At 29.5% G+C, this 15546-nt stretch overlaps 1 protein-coding gene across 1 annotated transcript; it reads left to right on the top strand.

The window, feature by feature from the left end:
* The first annotated feature begins 572 nt into the window (after window positions 1-572).
* On the top strand, window positions 573-4802 carry LOC107487664 (casein kinase II subunit alpha-2). The gene is made up of 10 exons (XM_016108357.3): window positions 573-1068; window positions 1174-1303; window positions 1598-1792; window positions 2380-2537; window positions 3090-3180; window positions 3369-3434; window positions 3918-4000; window positions 4108-4171; window positions 4247-4315; window positions 4463-4802. The coding sequence occupies exons 1-10, from the start codon at window positions 710-712 to the stop codon at window positions 4520-4522; spliced, it is 1275 nt and encodes a 424-aa protein (XP_015963843.1). The 5' UTR covers window positions 573-709; the 3' UTR covers window positions 4523-4802.
* Window positions 4803-15546: the final 10744 nt, after the last annotated feature.

Raw genomic sequence — 15546 nt, 5'->3', positions numbered from 1 at the left:
GACGTCGTTCCCAATTGTTTTTTTTTTTAAAAAAAGCACAATCCGGTCCAGGTTGAATTAACCGAATGGTTCACCGATTTTGACAAAAATCTGTCCGGTCGAACCGGGTTCCATCGGGTCCCATGCATAGTCGTTTCGGTGAGTGGCTCGGCCTGACTTAATGGCTGGGTTTTCGGTCGAACCGGATTAAGGCTGTTATACATCACGTATAAAAACGTAATAAAATATGTGCACTCTTATTTCGTTTACACTATAAACGAGATAAAAGATACTGTGTATTTTCGTAAAAATGCTACAAATTATATATTTTGGTAAATAAAATATTTTATTTATTTAAAAAAATCCTCTTGATTTTTGGTATTTACTTATAGGTCATCTAAATTTTTTATAAAACATAAATAAAATATTCGAATAATTTTACCACTTGGAATAAAAAATAAATTTTAATAATTATTTATGAAAAAATATTGCTAGGTGAACAAGATTACAAGAACAATCTCCTTTGTTTTCAAAATGCAATTCAAACAATCTCCTCGAGGCTCGAATATCATTTCTAATTTTTTTTTTGGAAATAATAAGTTTTTAAACTGAAAAACAAAAGTGGAAGAAAGAGAAGAGGAGGGTTTGAGTTTGGAATATCATAAAAATGCTTTTTAGCTGCAACATTTATGCCATTCCCGATTTGTATTGATTTGATTTTGATTTTTTGATGGCCATAAGGCCCTTCCAATTCCAATCTTCCACCTTCTCCCGCGACACTTTCCTTTCTCTTTTCCGCACTTACCACCATCTTCATCTTCCTTCTTCTTCTTCCTCCTCTTTCCCCACTCTCCCCTCCATTTTCCTCCTCCGCAGCTTCGCCACCTCCGCGCCATCTTCATTCTCTCGCCGCAACCGCTCTCATCCTCCTCCTCCTCCTCCACCACCACCACCTGACACCCTGGCGCAGAAGATTGGAAAGTCCACTCGCCGCCCCGGCGCCACCTCCAAGGCCAGGATTTATGCCGATATCAACGTCGTCCGTCCCAAGGAATATTGGGACTATGAAAATCTCACCGTCCAGTGGGGGTAACAATAATCATATTTATTATTATTAATACTTTTATTTCATTTCCTATTTCCTATTTTGTTTATTTAATATCTGTTTAAAAAAATTGTGTTCATGAGTTGCAGGGAGCAAGATGACTACGAGGTTGTGAGGAAGGTGGGAAGAGGGAAATACAGTGAGGTCTTCGAGGGCGTTCACTCCACCGATAATGAAAAATGCATCATCAAGATCCTCAAACCCGTCAAGAAGAAAAAGGTGAATCCAATCCCTACACCAATTGCAGTTTGTATTCACTAATATGACTGCTATTTTTAATTTAAAGCAACGCTGCTGTTTTCAGTTTTAGTATACTTTTTCATTTCATTCCATTCTCATACGGCAATGAATGCTGTGCTGGGGCTTCAATAGCCAACTTTGGTCCAGTAGTTCATTTAGTTTGTTGTTAAATTTCTAATTTCAAACCTGTAAGATGTTACCCTTTCCAATAGTCCAATACTCTGGTTGTCTATATAAATTTGTACATCTTATAAGTTGTTATTCTGGTTGCAGATAAAGAGGGAGATCAAAATATTGCAAAATCTTTGTGGAGGTCCCAATGTTATAAAGCTGCTTGACATTGTTAGGGACCAGCAATCAAAGACCCCAAGCCTTATATTTGAATATGTCAATAACACTGATTTTAAAGTGCTCTACCCCACCCTGTCAGATTATGATATCCGATATTATATCTATGAACTTCTAAAGGTAAGTTTTATATTCTATTGGTTGTCTAAGTTCAGCTGTTATATCTTATTTTTGCAGTCATTATTTGTTTTGACATATTTCTGGACACTATGTATGCGGATGCTTTGTGGAAAATTCAGTTATGATTTTTGTATTTTTCTTTATGGTGAAATATTAGAAAGTGGCTGAGTTATTGCTGCATAGCTCTTTGACAGCTTCTTCTGCATTAATCTGACGTGTCCATACTCATTTTGGATGGTTTACTGCAATCCAAAGTATCAGCTATTAGTACAGGCTGTGTTGTATTAGGTCATTAACTATAGAGTGTTTCAGAGGTGTTTGTATTGCAAATGATATATGCTAATATGTTGCCCCATAATTGTCATTCATTGACCGTTCATACTGAGCTGATTTCTTCTTTGTTTATCAACGCCTAGTCAGGATGGTTAGCTTGCAAAAAGCTACCATAGACATTCCTATGTTCCACTGCATGATGTTCCTTACTCTGTATTTTTCCACTGATTTATGATTCTTAAACTTCATAGCTTATGATTTTTTGCTGTCAACTGCATTAGCAACCGCTAAGTTTTATGAATATTTTCTTACAGGCACTGGATTATTGCCACTCTCAAGGAATCATGCATCGGGATGTAAAGCCGCATAATGTAATGATTGATCATGAGCAGCGGAAGCTTCGCCTAATAGATTGGGGGCTTGCAGAGTTTTATCATCCTGGGAAAGAATATAATGTCCGCGTTGCCTCCAGGTTTGTTATGTCTCTTTATTGGCTTCCTTTGTGGTATTTATAAATGTAGAAAATATCTCCTCTGATAGATGCAATAAAAGAATGAATTGGTTGAGGTTTGAAATAGGTTGTAGAGTGGCTTGTAAGGAAGTTGATTTTGATTTTTTGAAAATCACTTCCATTGCTTATGAATAATGCATAGCAGGAAAATAGACTTTTTCCCTAAATGCACTTGTAATATCAGTATCTACTAAGTTGATATTTAGTCTTTGAAGTCAATACAATCAAGGCAACGGGATATTGGGAACTACTACGGTGTTCAGCTTCTTGATGCTTCAGTGACAAAGTACCAAGATTATGGTCACTAACAACTCACTCACCCTCTTGTGTATGTGCACGAAGACTAGTGCTTTTCTCTTTTCCTTTTTGGCACTGAAAACTCAGTTTCCTGTCTACCACCTTGTGTTTATTCGAATATGATTTTGTAATTTTTGTGAAATATTTAACTTATTACTTACTCTTGAGAAACTTACTATTTTGTAAATCTTCCCTTTATGCCTGCATTGTTTGCAGATATTTCAAAGGTCCTGAACTTCTTGTTGATCTTCAGGACTATGATTACTCTCTTGATTTATGGAGTCTTGGTTGTATGTTTGCTGGAATGGTAAGTTATCCACTTTCATTAAAATGCAATTTGATTGTTATTTAGGATTTAGTTCTGATTCTTACACTGCATTGGTGACCTTGACATTTGTTTCTTGTCCAAACCATGATGTATCATTTTCTCATTGCAAAGCCAATTTATGGATTGCAGTCTCCTGCTCTGCTTATTGTGGGGTCGTTTTTTTACAGATTTTTCGTAAGGAGCCATTCTTTTACGGACATGATAACTATGATCAACTAGCCAAAATAGTTAAGGTTGGTAAGGATTTTGAACTTCACTTGGCAGAGTCAGCCAGATTCTTTTGTTTGCTATGCGTTACTTAGGTGATAATTACTTGATGCTTTGCTTTTGCATGTGTCATGTTGCTAATTTTTAACTTTTATTGTTATTGAAAGTTGAAAACTACCAACATAATTTTCATATTTTCCTTTTTTCAATTATATTATGTATACCATAATCTGTCCCCTTTCTCTGTTGTGATACTATTGTCTTTTTGTAAAGAAACGCAAAGTATCAGTGTTTGCCCTTGAGAATTCAGAACATTTAATGTGAAGTCAATCCAAATTATGTTCTATTGTATCTTCAGAACTGAAAGGATATTTTGTTGGTTCATAGCTATCATACAGCAAACGGTCTCCTTATTTATTAAAACTGAATGCGATGGAAATTGTGGATTGATAATATGTTCTCTTGGAAAAAGACTACTTCTTGAAGCTGTTTTTGTCCTGCTGTGATAGGTACTTGGGACTGATGAATTAAATGCGTATCTGAACAAGTACCGCATAGAGTTGGACCCAAATCTAGCAGCACTTGTTGGGAGGTTAATTTCTAGGCTTTATGATTCTTTATTTATGTTACTTCTGTTTTGTAAGTACTAAATATTACTAATTCCAGAAGTTTGAGCTAAGAAAATTTATATTTTGACAGGTATGCTCGAAAGCCATGGTCAAAGTTTATTAGTGTAGAAAACCAACACTTGGCAGTTCCTGAGGTAGCATGCCGTCTAATTATTCCAGCTTTGATAAATATCTGTATAGCCATTGATTCACATTCTTGGCTTTCATAGGCTATTGACTTTGTTGACAAGTTACTGCGGTATGATCACCAAGATCGACCCACTGCAAAAGAAGCCATGGTAAAGAGCCCAATCTTTTAGCATCTTTATTTTCTGCAAATTTGTAATACGTTCAATGACACATTTCACCCTTCATGCAACATCCTGTATACATCACATCAACTCATTTTCTAGAAATTGAGTAAACAAATGTTTAATGATGTACAGGCCCACCCTTACTTCAATTCAGTTAGAAATGCTGAAAGCAGCAGAACTCATACACATTGATGCTTGTTTGAGATATGGTGCTAGGCCCTTCCTCCTCTGTTTGGCTAAACTCTTAAAGTCTGGTGGAGCATGATTTAAGGAGATTCTCCGTTACCCTGTTGTATAACTCAGGTTACCTAATATTCTATTTTCATTTTTATTCTTTCTTTCTTTCTATTCGTGATTATTTTTTTGGCATATCTAGGTCTCAACGATTTCATTTGTTTGTGTGCTCCAAATTTGGGAATGAGTGTTGATTCAATTTTAATCAAGTCATAAGCATGTGTTCGTTTTGGTTACTTGTCCCTTCGTTGCATTGACTTTTGTAGTCTTCAAAGTGGATGCAATGGAACAAATTTGCTTAGTTAGTTCTATTGGAACAACATAACAAGGTAGCACTTATTTCATTTTATTTTTCTTTTGGATCATTCCTCAACTATCATCGGGTTGAATTGTGGAATATGTGAGAGCCTTGAAGCTTCAGTGGGATATATATTTTGCAGTACACCACATTTCGCATTTGGGCTATGCAGTTTGACAGAAAAAGAAAAAAAGAACATACATACTTTTCTTTTGCATTGGTTTATCGATTGTTCGAATTATGATCAGTGGTTTGACATAACATTTGTGTGCGTCAGTGCATGTATTTTTTCTCGCCAAATTATGGCAAAAAATGGCCAATTCGTGACGCCATCCTTTGCATTATGAATGTACACTGCCAAATTTGTATCCCTCGTCGTTGTCCGAAGTTTTGGAGGTTCATTAATTTAAGGGTTTGCTAGGTCATTTGTTAATGTCACAGCCAATTATGGAAAATTTTGAAGTTTTAATTTAATCAATAAATTAGATATAGAAGTATCAACTTTTTATCTTGTCAATACACACTTTGTCCTATATTAATATCCATTAGAGTATTTATTTAAAAGTGTGATTAAACAAATATTTTTATAGGAAGATATTTCTCACCTCTTAATTGGAGTAGGTGGCTTTTATTTATAAGAGAGGAGTGTAGATGAAAAAAATCAAATGAGTGATCATGGGCAACCCTCCCAACACCAAAAAAGAGTGGTTTGGAATCCCGAATCTATTATTAGTGTTTTTTCTTTAAAGCCCAACACCAAAAGAGTGGTCAGCAATCTATCATTAGTGTGTTCTTTTTTTTTTTTTTTAACTCATTTATTATTTTCCCAAACATCTGTATTGTTTGGGAACTTTTTTTAATTCTATTCTGACGTTATTAGGAGCATTGAGTTCTTGTTGGAAGAAAGAAGATAATGAAGTAAAGTTGTGTAGTCTATAATTTTTTTGAAAAAAGAGTTGTGTCATTGATTAAGGAGATAAATACTAAAATTCTTAATGCATTGATGTTTTAAAAACTTAATAACTGTTCTTTTTTTCATTTCATGTACAGTTTTGTTTCTTTTGATCGGTTAATCATGCATTGGTTTAGGATGTTGACTAGATAAACCTAATGAAACATAATGAATGGTTTACAAAAGGGAAAAATGAAAGGTAAGTGAGATTATAAAGATTAGCCTCATTTATATATACATAAGTTTAAATTAAGGTCAAACTGGTCAGAGATAGATGTAAGAGAGTTCCAGATCCAAAAGACAAAGATCCCCACTTCAACAGAAAGTGATGGACAAGGGTCTACATTATACATTATAGAACTCAACTAACTTTGAGGACAGAGATAGCAGTGTCCTCAATTGTCGTGGATACTTGTTTGGTGCCTTGTTCACCTAGAATATTACAGTACCTCACATAGTCATTACTACTTACTAGTCACATTCACATACTACTACAACGGTTGAACCTCGTTTGCCTTAATAATTGCTTCATGACACATCTTCCTAATCCTTTCCATAATCATTTATGCTTATCATTATGCTACTTTCCTCCCACATATCCACTTGTTTGTGGGATGCGCCCCTTGTTTTTCAAAAGCGTATGCATTTTATTCGAGTTTAAATTTCATGAACTATTAGCACAGACAATCAATCGTTATCAAAATCAAATTCTTTACTTTTCTAGATTAACTTACTGTGTAATTTCATGCTTGCTTTAGGGACAGATTGATTTGAGAAAATGTATTTTTTTAAATAATTTTTATTTTTAACTTTTTACATTTTATAAAACACGATTGGTTTGCGATAAGAATATTCATTTCTAAGCATCAAAAATAATAAAAATATGTTTGGTTGGTTTATTTTCAAAATGTATTTTTAATATTTTAAAATCATAAAGTTATAGTTTTATTAAATAATAAATTAACAATTAGTTTTTGTAAAATATCAATATGAAATAAATTACTATCTTGTTATGCTATGATTTATATTTCGTACGACACTATATAACAATAAAAAACATCCATTAAAAAAAATAAATCGCAACCAAAATTAATTCTATTCTACTTATTTTGTTATTGGTTATTTAGATTTACACCATATGAATCAATTAATTAATATTAAAATTTGTTGATGTAAACATATTTTTTTAACAAATAATTGTATTAATAAAATAATGAATAAATAAATATTAAAGTTAAAAGAGTAAAAGTTTAAAATAAAAAACTAACTTTTTTGTCAATATTTTTTAAGTTTCTATTTATTCTTTTATCGATACTTTCATAATTGATTGTCGATTTAAAAATTATTTCCGTAACAAAATTTTTTTCTTTAAACAAGATAGTATTGGCTCTAAAAAATAAATGTCAAAAATAAAGATATTCAACAAATACATATTAATTCAGAGAGTATTACTCAATGCTAAATAAAATAAAAGAATTTAATAAATACATATTTAATTTTAATTAAAGCTTCACTTTTTCTTTACTTACCTTGTCTATATAGTTTAGAGAAACAAAAATCAAGTCTAAAATAAAAAACTGAAGGGTCAAATGAAATTTAAAAAAATCGAAAAAATTTTCACCTCTTAAAAGAAGATATATGTATAAACGGGAGACAAATAATGGATATCTTGACAACAAAACAGAACTTATGGTAGAAAAGGGAGGAAAAAAATTAGCATGGAAGTACACTTGGCTGAATGTGACAAGATTCAAACATTTATCCCAAACCTAAACACCTTAATTTTGGGTTGAAAACATTTTCAAAAATTAAAACTGAAAACATGAAAATGGCGTTTTTAATTTTTGTTTTATTTTCTTGAAAATGTTTTCATTAAAAATAATTTTAAAATGTTTAATCAATCATATTTTTATAAAAAAATTTTAAATAAATAAATATTTTAATTAATAAAATATGTAATTTATAATATTTTTACTTATTTGCGTTGCCTTACTTATCTCGCTTTTATTGAAATAAATGTTTACAAATGTGACACGTACAACGAAAAATGTCTTATCTCATTTTCACACTAAACGAGATAAATAAGACAATCTAAAACAGTAAAAACACTACAAATTACCTATTTCAATAAATAAAATAGTTATTTTATTTATTTAAAAAAATCTATTTTCATGCCTTATTTTTATTTTTATCAAAAATAAAAAAAACCAAACCAATCAACCCGTTAGATTCTCATAAATTATTATTATTATTATTATTATTATTATTATTATTATTATTATTATTATTATTGTGCACTTTTAAATGTCACTTAAAATATTATAGTAATTATCCCTTAAAATATTATTTAGTGAGCATTGATCTTAAAGAATATAAATATATCTACAAAATACTTAGCTCTATGTAATAAGTTACCAAATCTTGAAAGAATCATCCCTACAAAAACTAACTCATATGGCAGGAGGGTCCAAAATTTTAGAAAGTTATTTTTCACATATTGATATTTTAATGTAAAATATTTTTTTAGATATTGATCCCATAATATTCATAAATCATAACACTCTATTCTTGTCTTGTGATCTTTTACATCATTAATAAAAGAACCTTTAATTTATTTGATAGATATATAATTGGAAATAAAAAAGTAATGTTTCTTTTAATTTAATCAAATTATACAAATTAACTTTTGAACATTCTTTTGTCTAAGTGTGAGTTCTTTGGCCAGTTTTTTTTTTTTTTTTCTCAAATTGATTGGTACGATTATTGAAAAACTTTATACCAAAAATAGAAAGTTCATTCTATTTTTTCTTTCTATTTTTTATAAACATGCTTCGTTTGTTTCTGTATCTTTGGGTTATCATTCATCAATGAAATAGTGGGATATTTTAGTCCTTTAACTCCATTATTTTAGAATATTTAGAGAGATTTTTTTAAAAAAATCTTAGCATATCATTACTATAAACGACTAACTGACATTTAGGAATAGAAGGAGTAGATAATTATTTATCTTGATAGGAGCGTGAATACACTCTCCTTTGTGAGGATATGGAAGCAAAGTGGGAGATAATAATTGGAGACAAGGTTAACACATCTAAATCCTGATATCTTCTTGTTTATGGGACATTTGGCATATAATCCGATATCGTGAAACAACACCATGGGGACCATCTAACTCGCATCATCAATATATGCACTAGAATCTATTATCTTATGAATTTGATTGTCAATTTTAAAAAGGGCTGATATCAAAGTCGTGATGGAAAAGAAAAATATACAGGATTTTCTTCTTCTTTTGTTTTCTTTCTTCCTTCCCGTTTTGCCATACATTTTTATTTTTCTTAATTAAATATCAAGCAACATGGGCAATGCTGGCCTACCACTCACCTTTTCGAGTTCCATCCTTTTAAAATGGCGACGTTTCAAGTTTAGCCACTAAGTAATCAGAAACATACAAAACAGAAATAAATAAATAAAGATACCTAATATTTGCAATATGTAATCGTAGTCCCATTAAAAGAAAAAGAAATGCCAATATGTGATGACAAATTAACTAAAGTTCTTAGAGATCTTGAGGTTCCCCTTTGATGCATGAGTATTATTATATTAAAAGCTCGAGCAATTTGAGAAAAATATACTATGATATAGCTAGTTGATCCTTCTTGTGGTGGTTGTTTTTGTTATGAAATAATATTTTTATAAGTAATAATATTACGAGAATATAAATCTTTTAAAATTATGTTAATTTTGTCATAACATTATAGATTATGACACAAAAAATTTATAAAATCAAATTTTTTTTTACAAAAAAGTTATAAGTGACAAAAGTTTTTATTGATTAAGAAGACCCGAGTCTCTGTAGATAAAAAAATTAAATAATAAAATTTTTAGTTATTATTTTTCATGTGAAATAATTTAATTCTTTACTAATAATTAATTTTAATATTCATTATCTAAAATTTAAAAGAATTTAATATGTATACTTTTATATTTGGTGTTAAGTCTGTTATACAAATAGAAATAATTAATTTTATGCTTGTTATTTACAAATAATATTTTTCTATCTATATATATACAAATATAATTAGATATTAGCATAAAAAATTTATATTGATAATTATAAAATTAACTCAATTTTTTTTAAAATAATTGAATCTTGATGCTAACTTGTAATCACAACATTAATTAGTATTTTCTTCAAATTTTATGTAATAAATATTTGAAGAAAAAGAAGTAAAAATATAGATGAAAAAGATAAACAGTAAAAATTTAAAATTAAATAAAAAATATGTATATAATAATAATATTTTTAATTTGAATATATTGCTTTGTTAATTTTATTTTGTGTAGAACAGAAACGTAGTGAAAAATAGAGGATGAGAGAAAAGAAAGAGAAAGATAAATAAGAAGAATGAGAGAGGGAGTTTATTAATTTTGAAAAGAAAAAATTTATTTTAATTGTAATGAAAAATATTTAATGACACATTTTGGTTTCTCAAATTATTAATATGAAATATAAATTATAAATTATATATAGAATGAAAATGACAGAGAGAAATAGAAAAAAGAGCGAGATAAATAAGAGAATATAGGAAGGAAGTTTATTAATTTTGGAAAAAAATATTTTTTCTCAATTTTAACAAGAGAGTATCGTGTGATACATTTTAGTTATTAAATTAGTTAGTAATATATAATATAGTTATATTTTAATATTTTAATTTATTTAAATATAATTAGAGAATGTCATATTACATATTTTGATGGCCAAATTAAAATTAGTCATTAATAATGATATATAAGAAAGATAGAGTAGATGAAGAAATAAAAAAGATAAAGAAAGAGAAAGAAGAAAAAAGAACTCTTTAATTTTAATTGTAACGAGACAATAATATGTGATATATTTTAATTATAAAATTAGTAATATATAATATATAATAGATATAATTAATAATTTATAGGTTTCTCATGATTGAGAGAATCGAATGATGATGTTAGAACAAAACAAAACCCTCTAATGCGTATACAGAAGAAGCGTAGTGGGAATTCTGTTGAATATCACCCACCAAAGTGGGTTGGAGAATGGATTCTCTGATTTGATTTCATAGCTAAGCCCAAATAATATTGAAAATCCTTTTTGTGATTAAAATCAGTACAATTCATGTATATTTGGTTATCATCACTAATCTTATGCATTATTATATGCACGCGTATATCGTGTTTGTGTTGGGTTACGTCACTTGGTAATGGTGCTATGTGAAGATAGATATGATGATGGGCATGAGATGATGACATGCATGCATGGATGTGGGTTGATGATGATGTGATGATGAATGGTGCACGATATGACGTGGCAGTAGGGTTTGTGGTATGTGAATTATCAATTATGTTTTGTTCTTATCCTAGCATTGGGAAATTGGCATGAACATGAAGGGTGGGCATTATGGTAAATTGGGATGGGAAAGTTGACAACAAGGGCAAGGCACTAGCTAGCAGCAGCAAAATCCACCAAAATCTTTGTAGCGCAGAGACACTAATCTTTGGTGGCGACGACTGAAAGTGAAAACTGCCAACACGCTTCGCACATCTGTCCCATGCTGTCGGTGACTACTCCCCATTGTACATTTTTTTTTACGGTTCTGCTACGTTACCAACAGCATATCTGTCAACTTCTGCCAACTCTTATTTATAATTGTGTTTTATAGAAGTGTGTTCATGGATGTGTCTAATAAAAATGTCTTTTTTATAACTGTGTTTAATAGAAGTGTCTTTATAGATATATTTTCTGGATGTGTCTCTTTATATATGTATTTAAAATATATTAATTATTAGACACATCTACGAATACACTTCCATGAAACACAAATATAAATAAGAGTTGGCAAAAGTTGGCAGATAATATGTTGGTAACCTATACTTTTCCTTTTTTTTAATCTTAATTATTTACCGTCAATATATTATAAATCCAGTGAAGTTGTTAGTAAAAATTTTTTAAATAATTTAATATGATAAGATAATAAAATTAAGATAGGACAAGATTTGGACAGAGATATAAATTTTGTGTTCTTATATTTTGTTTGGTGATAAATTATAATAAATTATAAAAATTTAATTTTTTTTTTTAAAAAATTTGAGATAAAAAATATAATAATAAAAAATATAATTATAAAAAATTAACAAAAATAATAAAAAAATAAAAAATAAGTTATGTCTTTTGTTAGTGTCTATCTGTCTTCTTTCTATTAAGATAAACACAAAATATACTAATTTAGTATCTTTGGATATATTGTCTCTATTTATGTTTTTTCTGTCAAATATAATTTTATGTCTTCCAATCTTTCTGTCTTAGTATTATATTTCTGTAAACAAACGCAGCCTAAGTGTTTAGTTTAGACAAATAAATTGAACGTTAGAGATCAACTAAACTATTAATTAGGTTTAATAATTTTGATAAATTGATACTATAAAAGGTTTTATAATAGTTTTAAAAATTCGACCAAATTAGCCAACTCAATTGGATAAACTAGGAATCCGCTACCAAACTAATTTAGTTTCCGGTAAAAAATCGGTTATGAACAAACTAGTTAAAAGTTATTAAATTGGTGTTTTAAAATAATAAAATAAAAATTATTTTTTTATAAAATATATTTCATACATAAATATTATTGTTACATAGATAGTTGGAGATTAGTGGATTGGACTTAAAAGATTGGCCTAAGTGTTAAGAGGATGTGGTCTCCGACTTAGTTTATGTCTGAAAGTCATCGTCCAATTTATGTATGTGGGAGAATAGAAGGTGGTACCTGCAAATATACTTTAATGCCTAAGTCAGCAAATGGATAAGTAGGTCTAGAGAGTATTGAAACTTAGAGATATATTTTAGGGGTGTCAGTGTATTTATTGTGGTAATCTAATAACTATCGTTGGAGTAGTTCCACCTTTTAAGGTGGATAACTATTCATTTATCTTAGGGTAGTTGTGATATGGCTGCTAGAAGTGGGGTGAGAGATTTTAGAGGTAGTTACTTATTTGAATAAGTGTTATCTGTCAACTATCGTTCGAGCCCGACTTCCTTAGAATGAAGTCTGTGTTGAATTTAATCTCTTCTGAAGAGATCGGTGATTAACGAAAATCAATCTTTAAATTAGACCTTTTGATGTGTTTGAATTTGGGCCATAATATAAACAATTATCATAATTCATAACGGATATGATTTAATTCCAGTAAAATCTTTAAACTCCTTGGATATCTAACTTTAACTAAGAACTTGTTTGATTTACAAAAGATTAAATTTTACATAGTCTTCCATTAAATTTATGTATTTATAAGACCTTTTAAACAAATCAATATATAATCAAATTTCTTAATAAAATATTGTTACACTGTCAGTATAATTTAAATTAAAAATGAGGAGAACCCAAAATTTTTTATTAATTTAATATCTACTAGGTGCATGCATCTTAATTAAATCCACGTATATATAAGAATAGAAAAAGTGGGGGAGCTCATCATTACATTTAAAAGAGTAAGAGAGTGGGGATTATGGTTTGTGAAAGTGAGTCCGGGTATGGGAAGGGGGTTCATATAATTATAACACTACATAATATTATTGGAACTATATATATGAATGCATATGTTGAATTTAGTGACCACGTGTAGTGATAAGAATTAGATGCATTCACATGAAAGGTCACTTCAGAAAATTTATATGAAAATTCACAATTAGATACAAATACAGCTAGATGGGGAAAATAGGTTAAAAAAAAGAGATAAAAAGGTGAAGAAGGAAACACGGTACACTACAAAAATGGGCAAATGTTCCAGCCAGGGCCGCACCCTTGTGTCGGAGTCTTACCTTACAAACTGCTAAAAAATAAAGTAACAAAATAATTTAAAAAATGATATGTATAGCAAATAAAATTGATTAAATTAAATGTGAGAAATGACAGGTCCTATTGATAGATGAACCCAGGCTCTCATTGCATAGTCTCTCAAATCTCTATGACCTTACAATACATTGCATATATACATACATGACACAAACGAGGCCACTCCTTCACAGGTACATTCAATACCAACTTGATCTCTGTGTTTGTCTCCTTCCTTTGCCATGCAACCCCCCAACATCCAAACCTGTATCCCACCGGCCACCTTACTAATTATAATCACAACTAGTTTAACATTTATTTTTCGTTACATTATTGTATGTTTAACATGTTTTATTAGCCTAATAACAATACAGGAGAAAACTTATATGTTGTTGTTTTCATGTGAAATACTCGTTAAATGATTTGATATATTTGACTAAACTATTATTTAACAGTTTTTAATTAAAAACTTTACGTGAAGACAACTGCATGTGAGTTTTTATCTAATAATAATTACTGAGATGCTTAGGACAAATTACACCAATATATTTTAGTAGTGTTTGATCAAGTTTGTGGTGACTTTTTAAGTAATAATATACTTGAATTTCTTGTATTTTATAAATACAACATTACATTAGATGTTTTTGTCATTATAACACTACTAATCTTAGAGGTGTAAGTTACTGAACTGGACCGAAAATTACCGCAAACTGAATCGAAAATTACAACAATCGATTTGAAAACCGAAAAAAATCGGTTTGTTTTTTTATTTTTTCTGACAAAACCGATCGGTTTGGTTCGGTTTTTGGTTGGCTCAATAGAAATCAAACCGAACCGAATATATACATCCATTTCAATATTTTAACTATTTTAATCTTTAACATAATAACAAAAATCCCCAACTCCTAACTATTTCAATGTTTTATTTTTATTATTTTAGTTTATTGACTATTTTGAACTTCTAATTATTTTGATTCATATTTTACTCATTAAAAATTAAAAACCGAAAAATCGACCGAACCAAATCGTTGTTGGTTCGGTTCGGTTCAGTTGTTGTAAAAGCAACAAATCAAATAATTGTGTATCTATAAAAACTGAATATATCGGTTCGATTAATTTTTGATTCAAAACTGAACTAAACTGAACTGATAACACCCTTAACTAATCTTATCTAAGAGAAAGTTTAGGAAATAGAGAAGAGAATTAATAAATATAGTGTATTTTACCAAATCATAGAGGGTTAAAGGTTAATATAATTTACTCGATTATCCATATGTAGATCCAGTAGCGGAGATTGGTTTAATTTGGACAATGGGGCCATGGCTCCAAACCTTTTTACTCAAAACTTAAAATTATATTGACAAATTTGTTCTTTAGTTGAATTAGTCATTTGTTGGCATTTAGGACACTTGGAAATATGTGAATGCGGATTTAAATATCCGTTTCAAGCATTTTTTTTTCATTGTTTTCTCTTACAGAGAGAATAAGAAAAAGTTTTTTTTTATGGATCTCTAAATATTCAATATACAGTGGACTATATATCCACTACAATACTCAAGCTGTTTATCTATATACAATATACTACCATTTTGACCTTTTTAATTTTCTTTTATCTTTTCTTCTTCAAAATGTTCAAACCTCAAAATTTATACTTGGCTCAAGCATATTGAAAATTTGTGCATGACATTGCAATATCAAAATTTATTCTTTTCTCCTACACTAATTTTATTATTGTTTATACATATATAGATATCTTCTAAAACTTTTATTTGGATAAAAAGTACAACATCTGTTGAAAATATTAATATTATTCTACTAGTTATAATTTTTTTACATATTTAATATTTTTTATAACTTTATAATTGTAAAA

Source organism: Arachis duranensis, chromosome 5 (assembly GCF_000817695.3).
Source record: "Arachis duranensis cultivar V14167 chromosome 5, aradu.V14167.gnm2.J7QH, whole genome shotgun sequence".
In the NCBI taxonomy this organism is placed as follows: domain Eukaryota; kingdom Viridiplantae; phylum Streptophyta; class Magnoliopsida; order Fabales; family Fabaceae; genus Arachis; species Arachis duranensis.
Note: the sequence above shows the minus strand (reverse complement) of the source record. Positions and strands in the feature narration are given on the sequence as shown.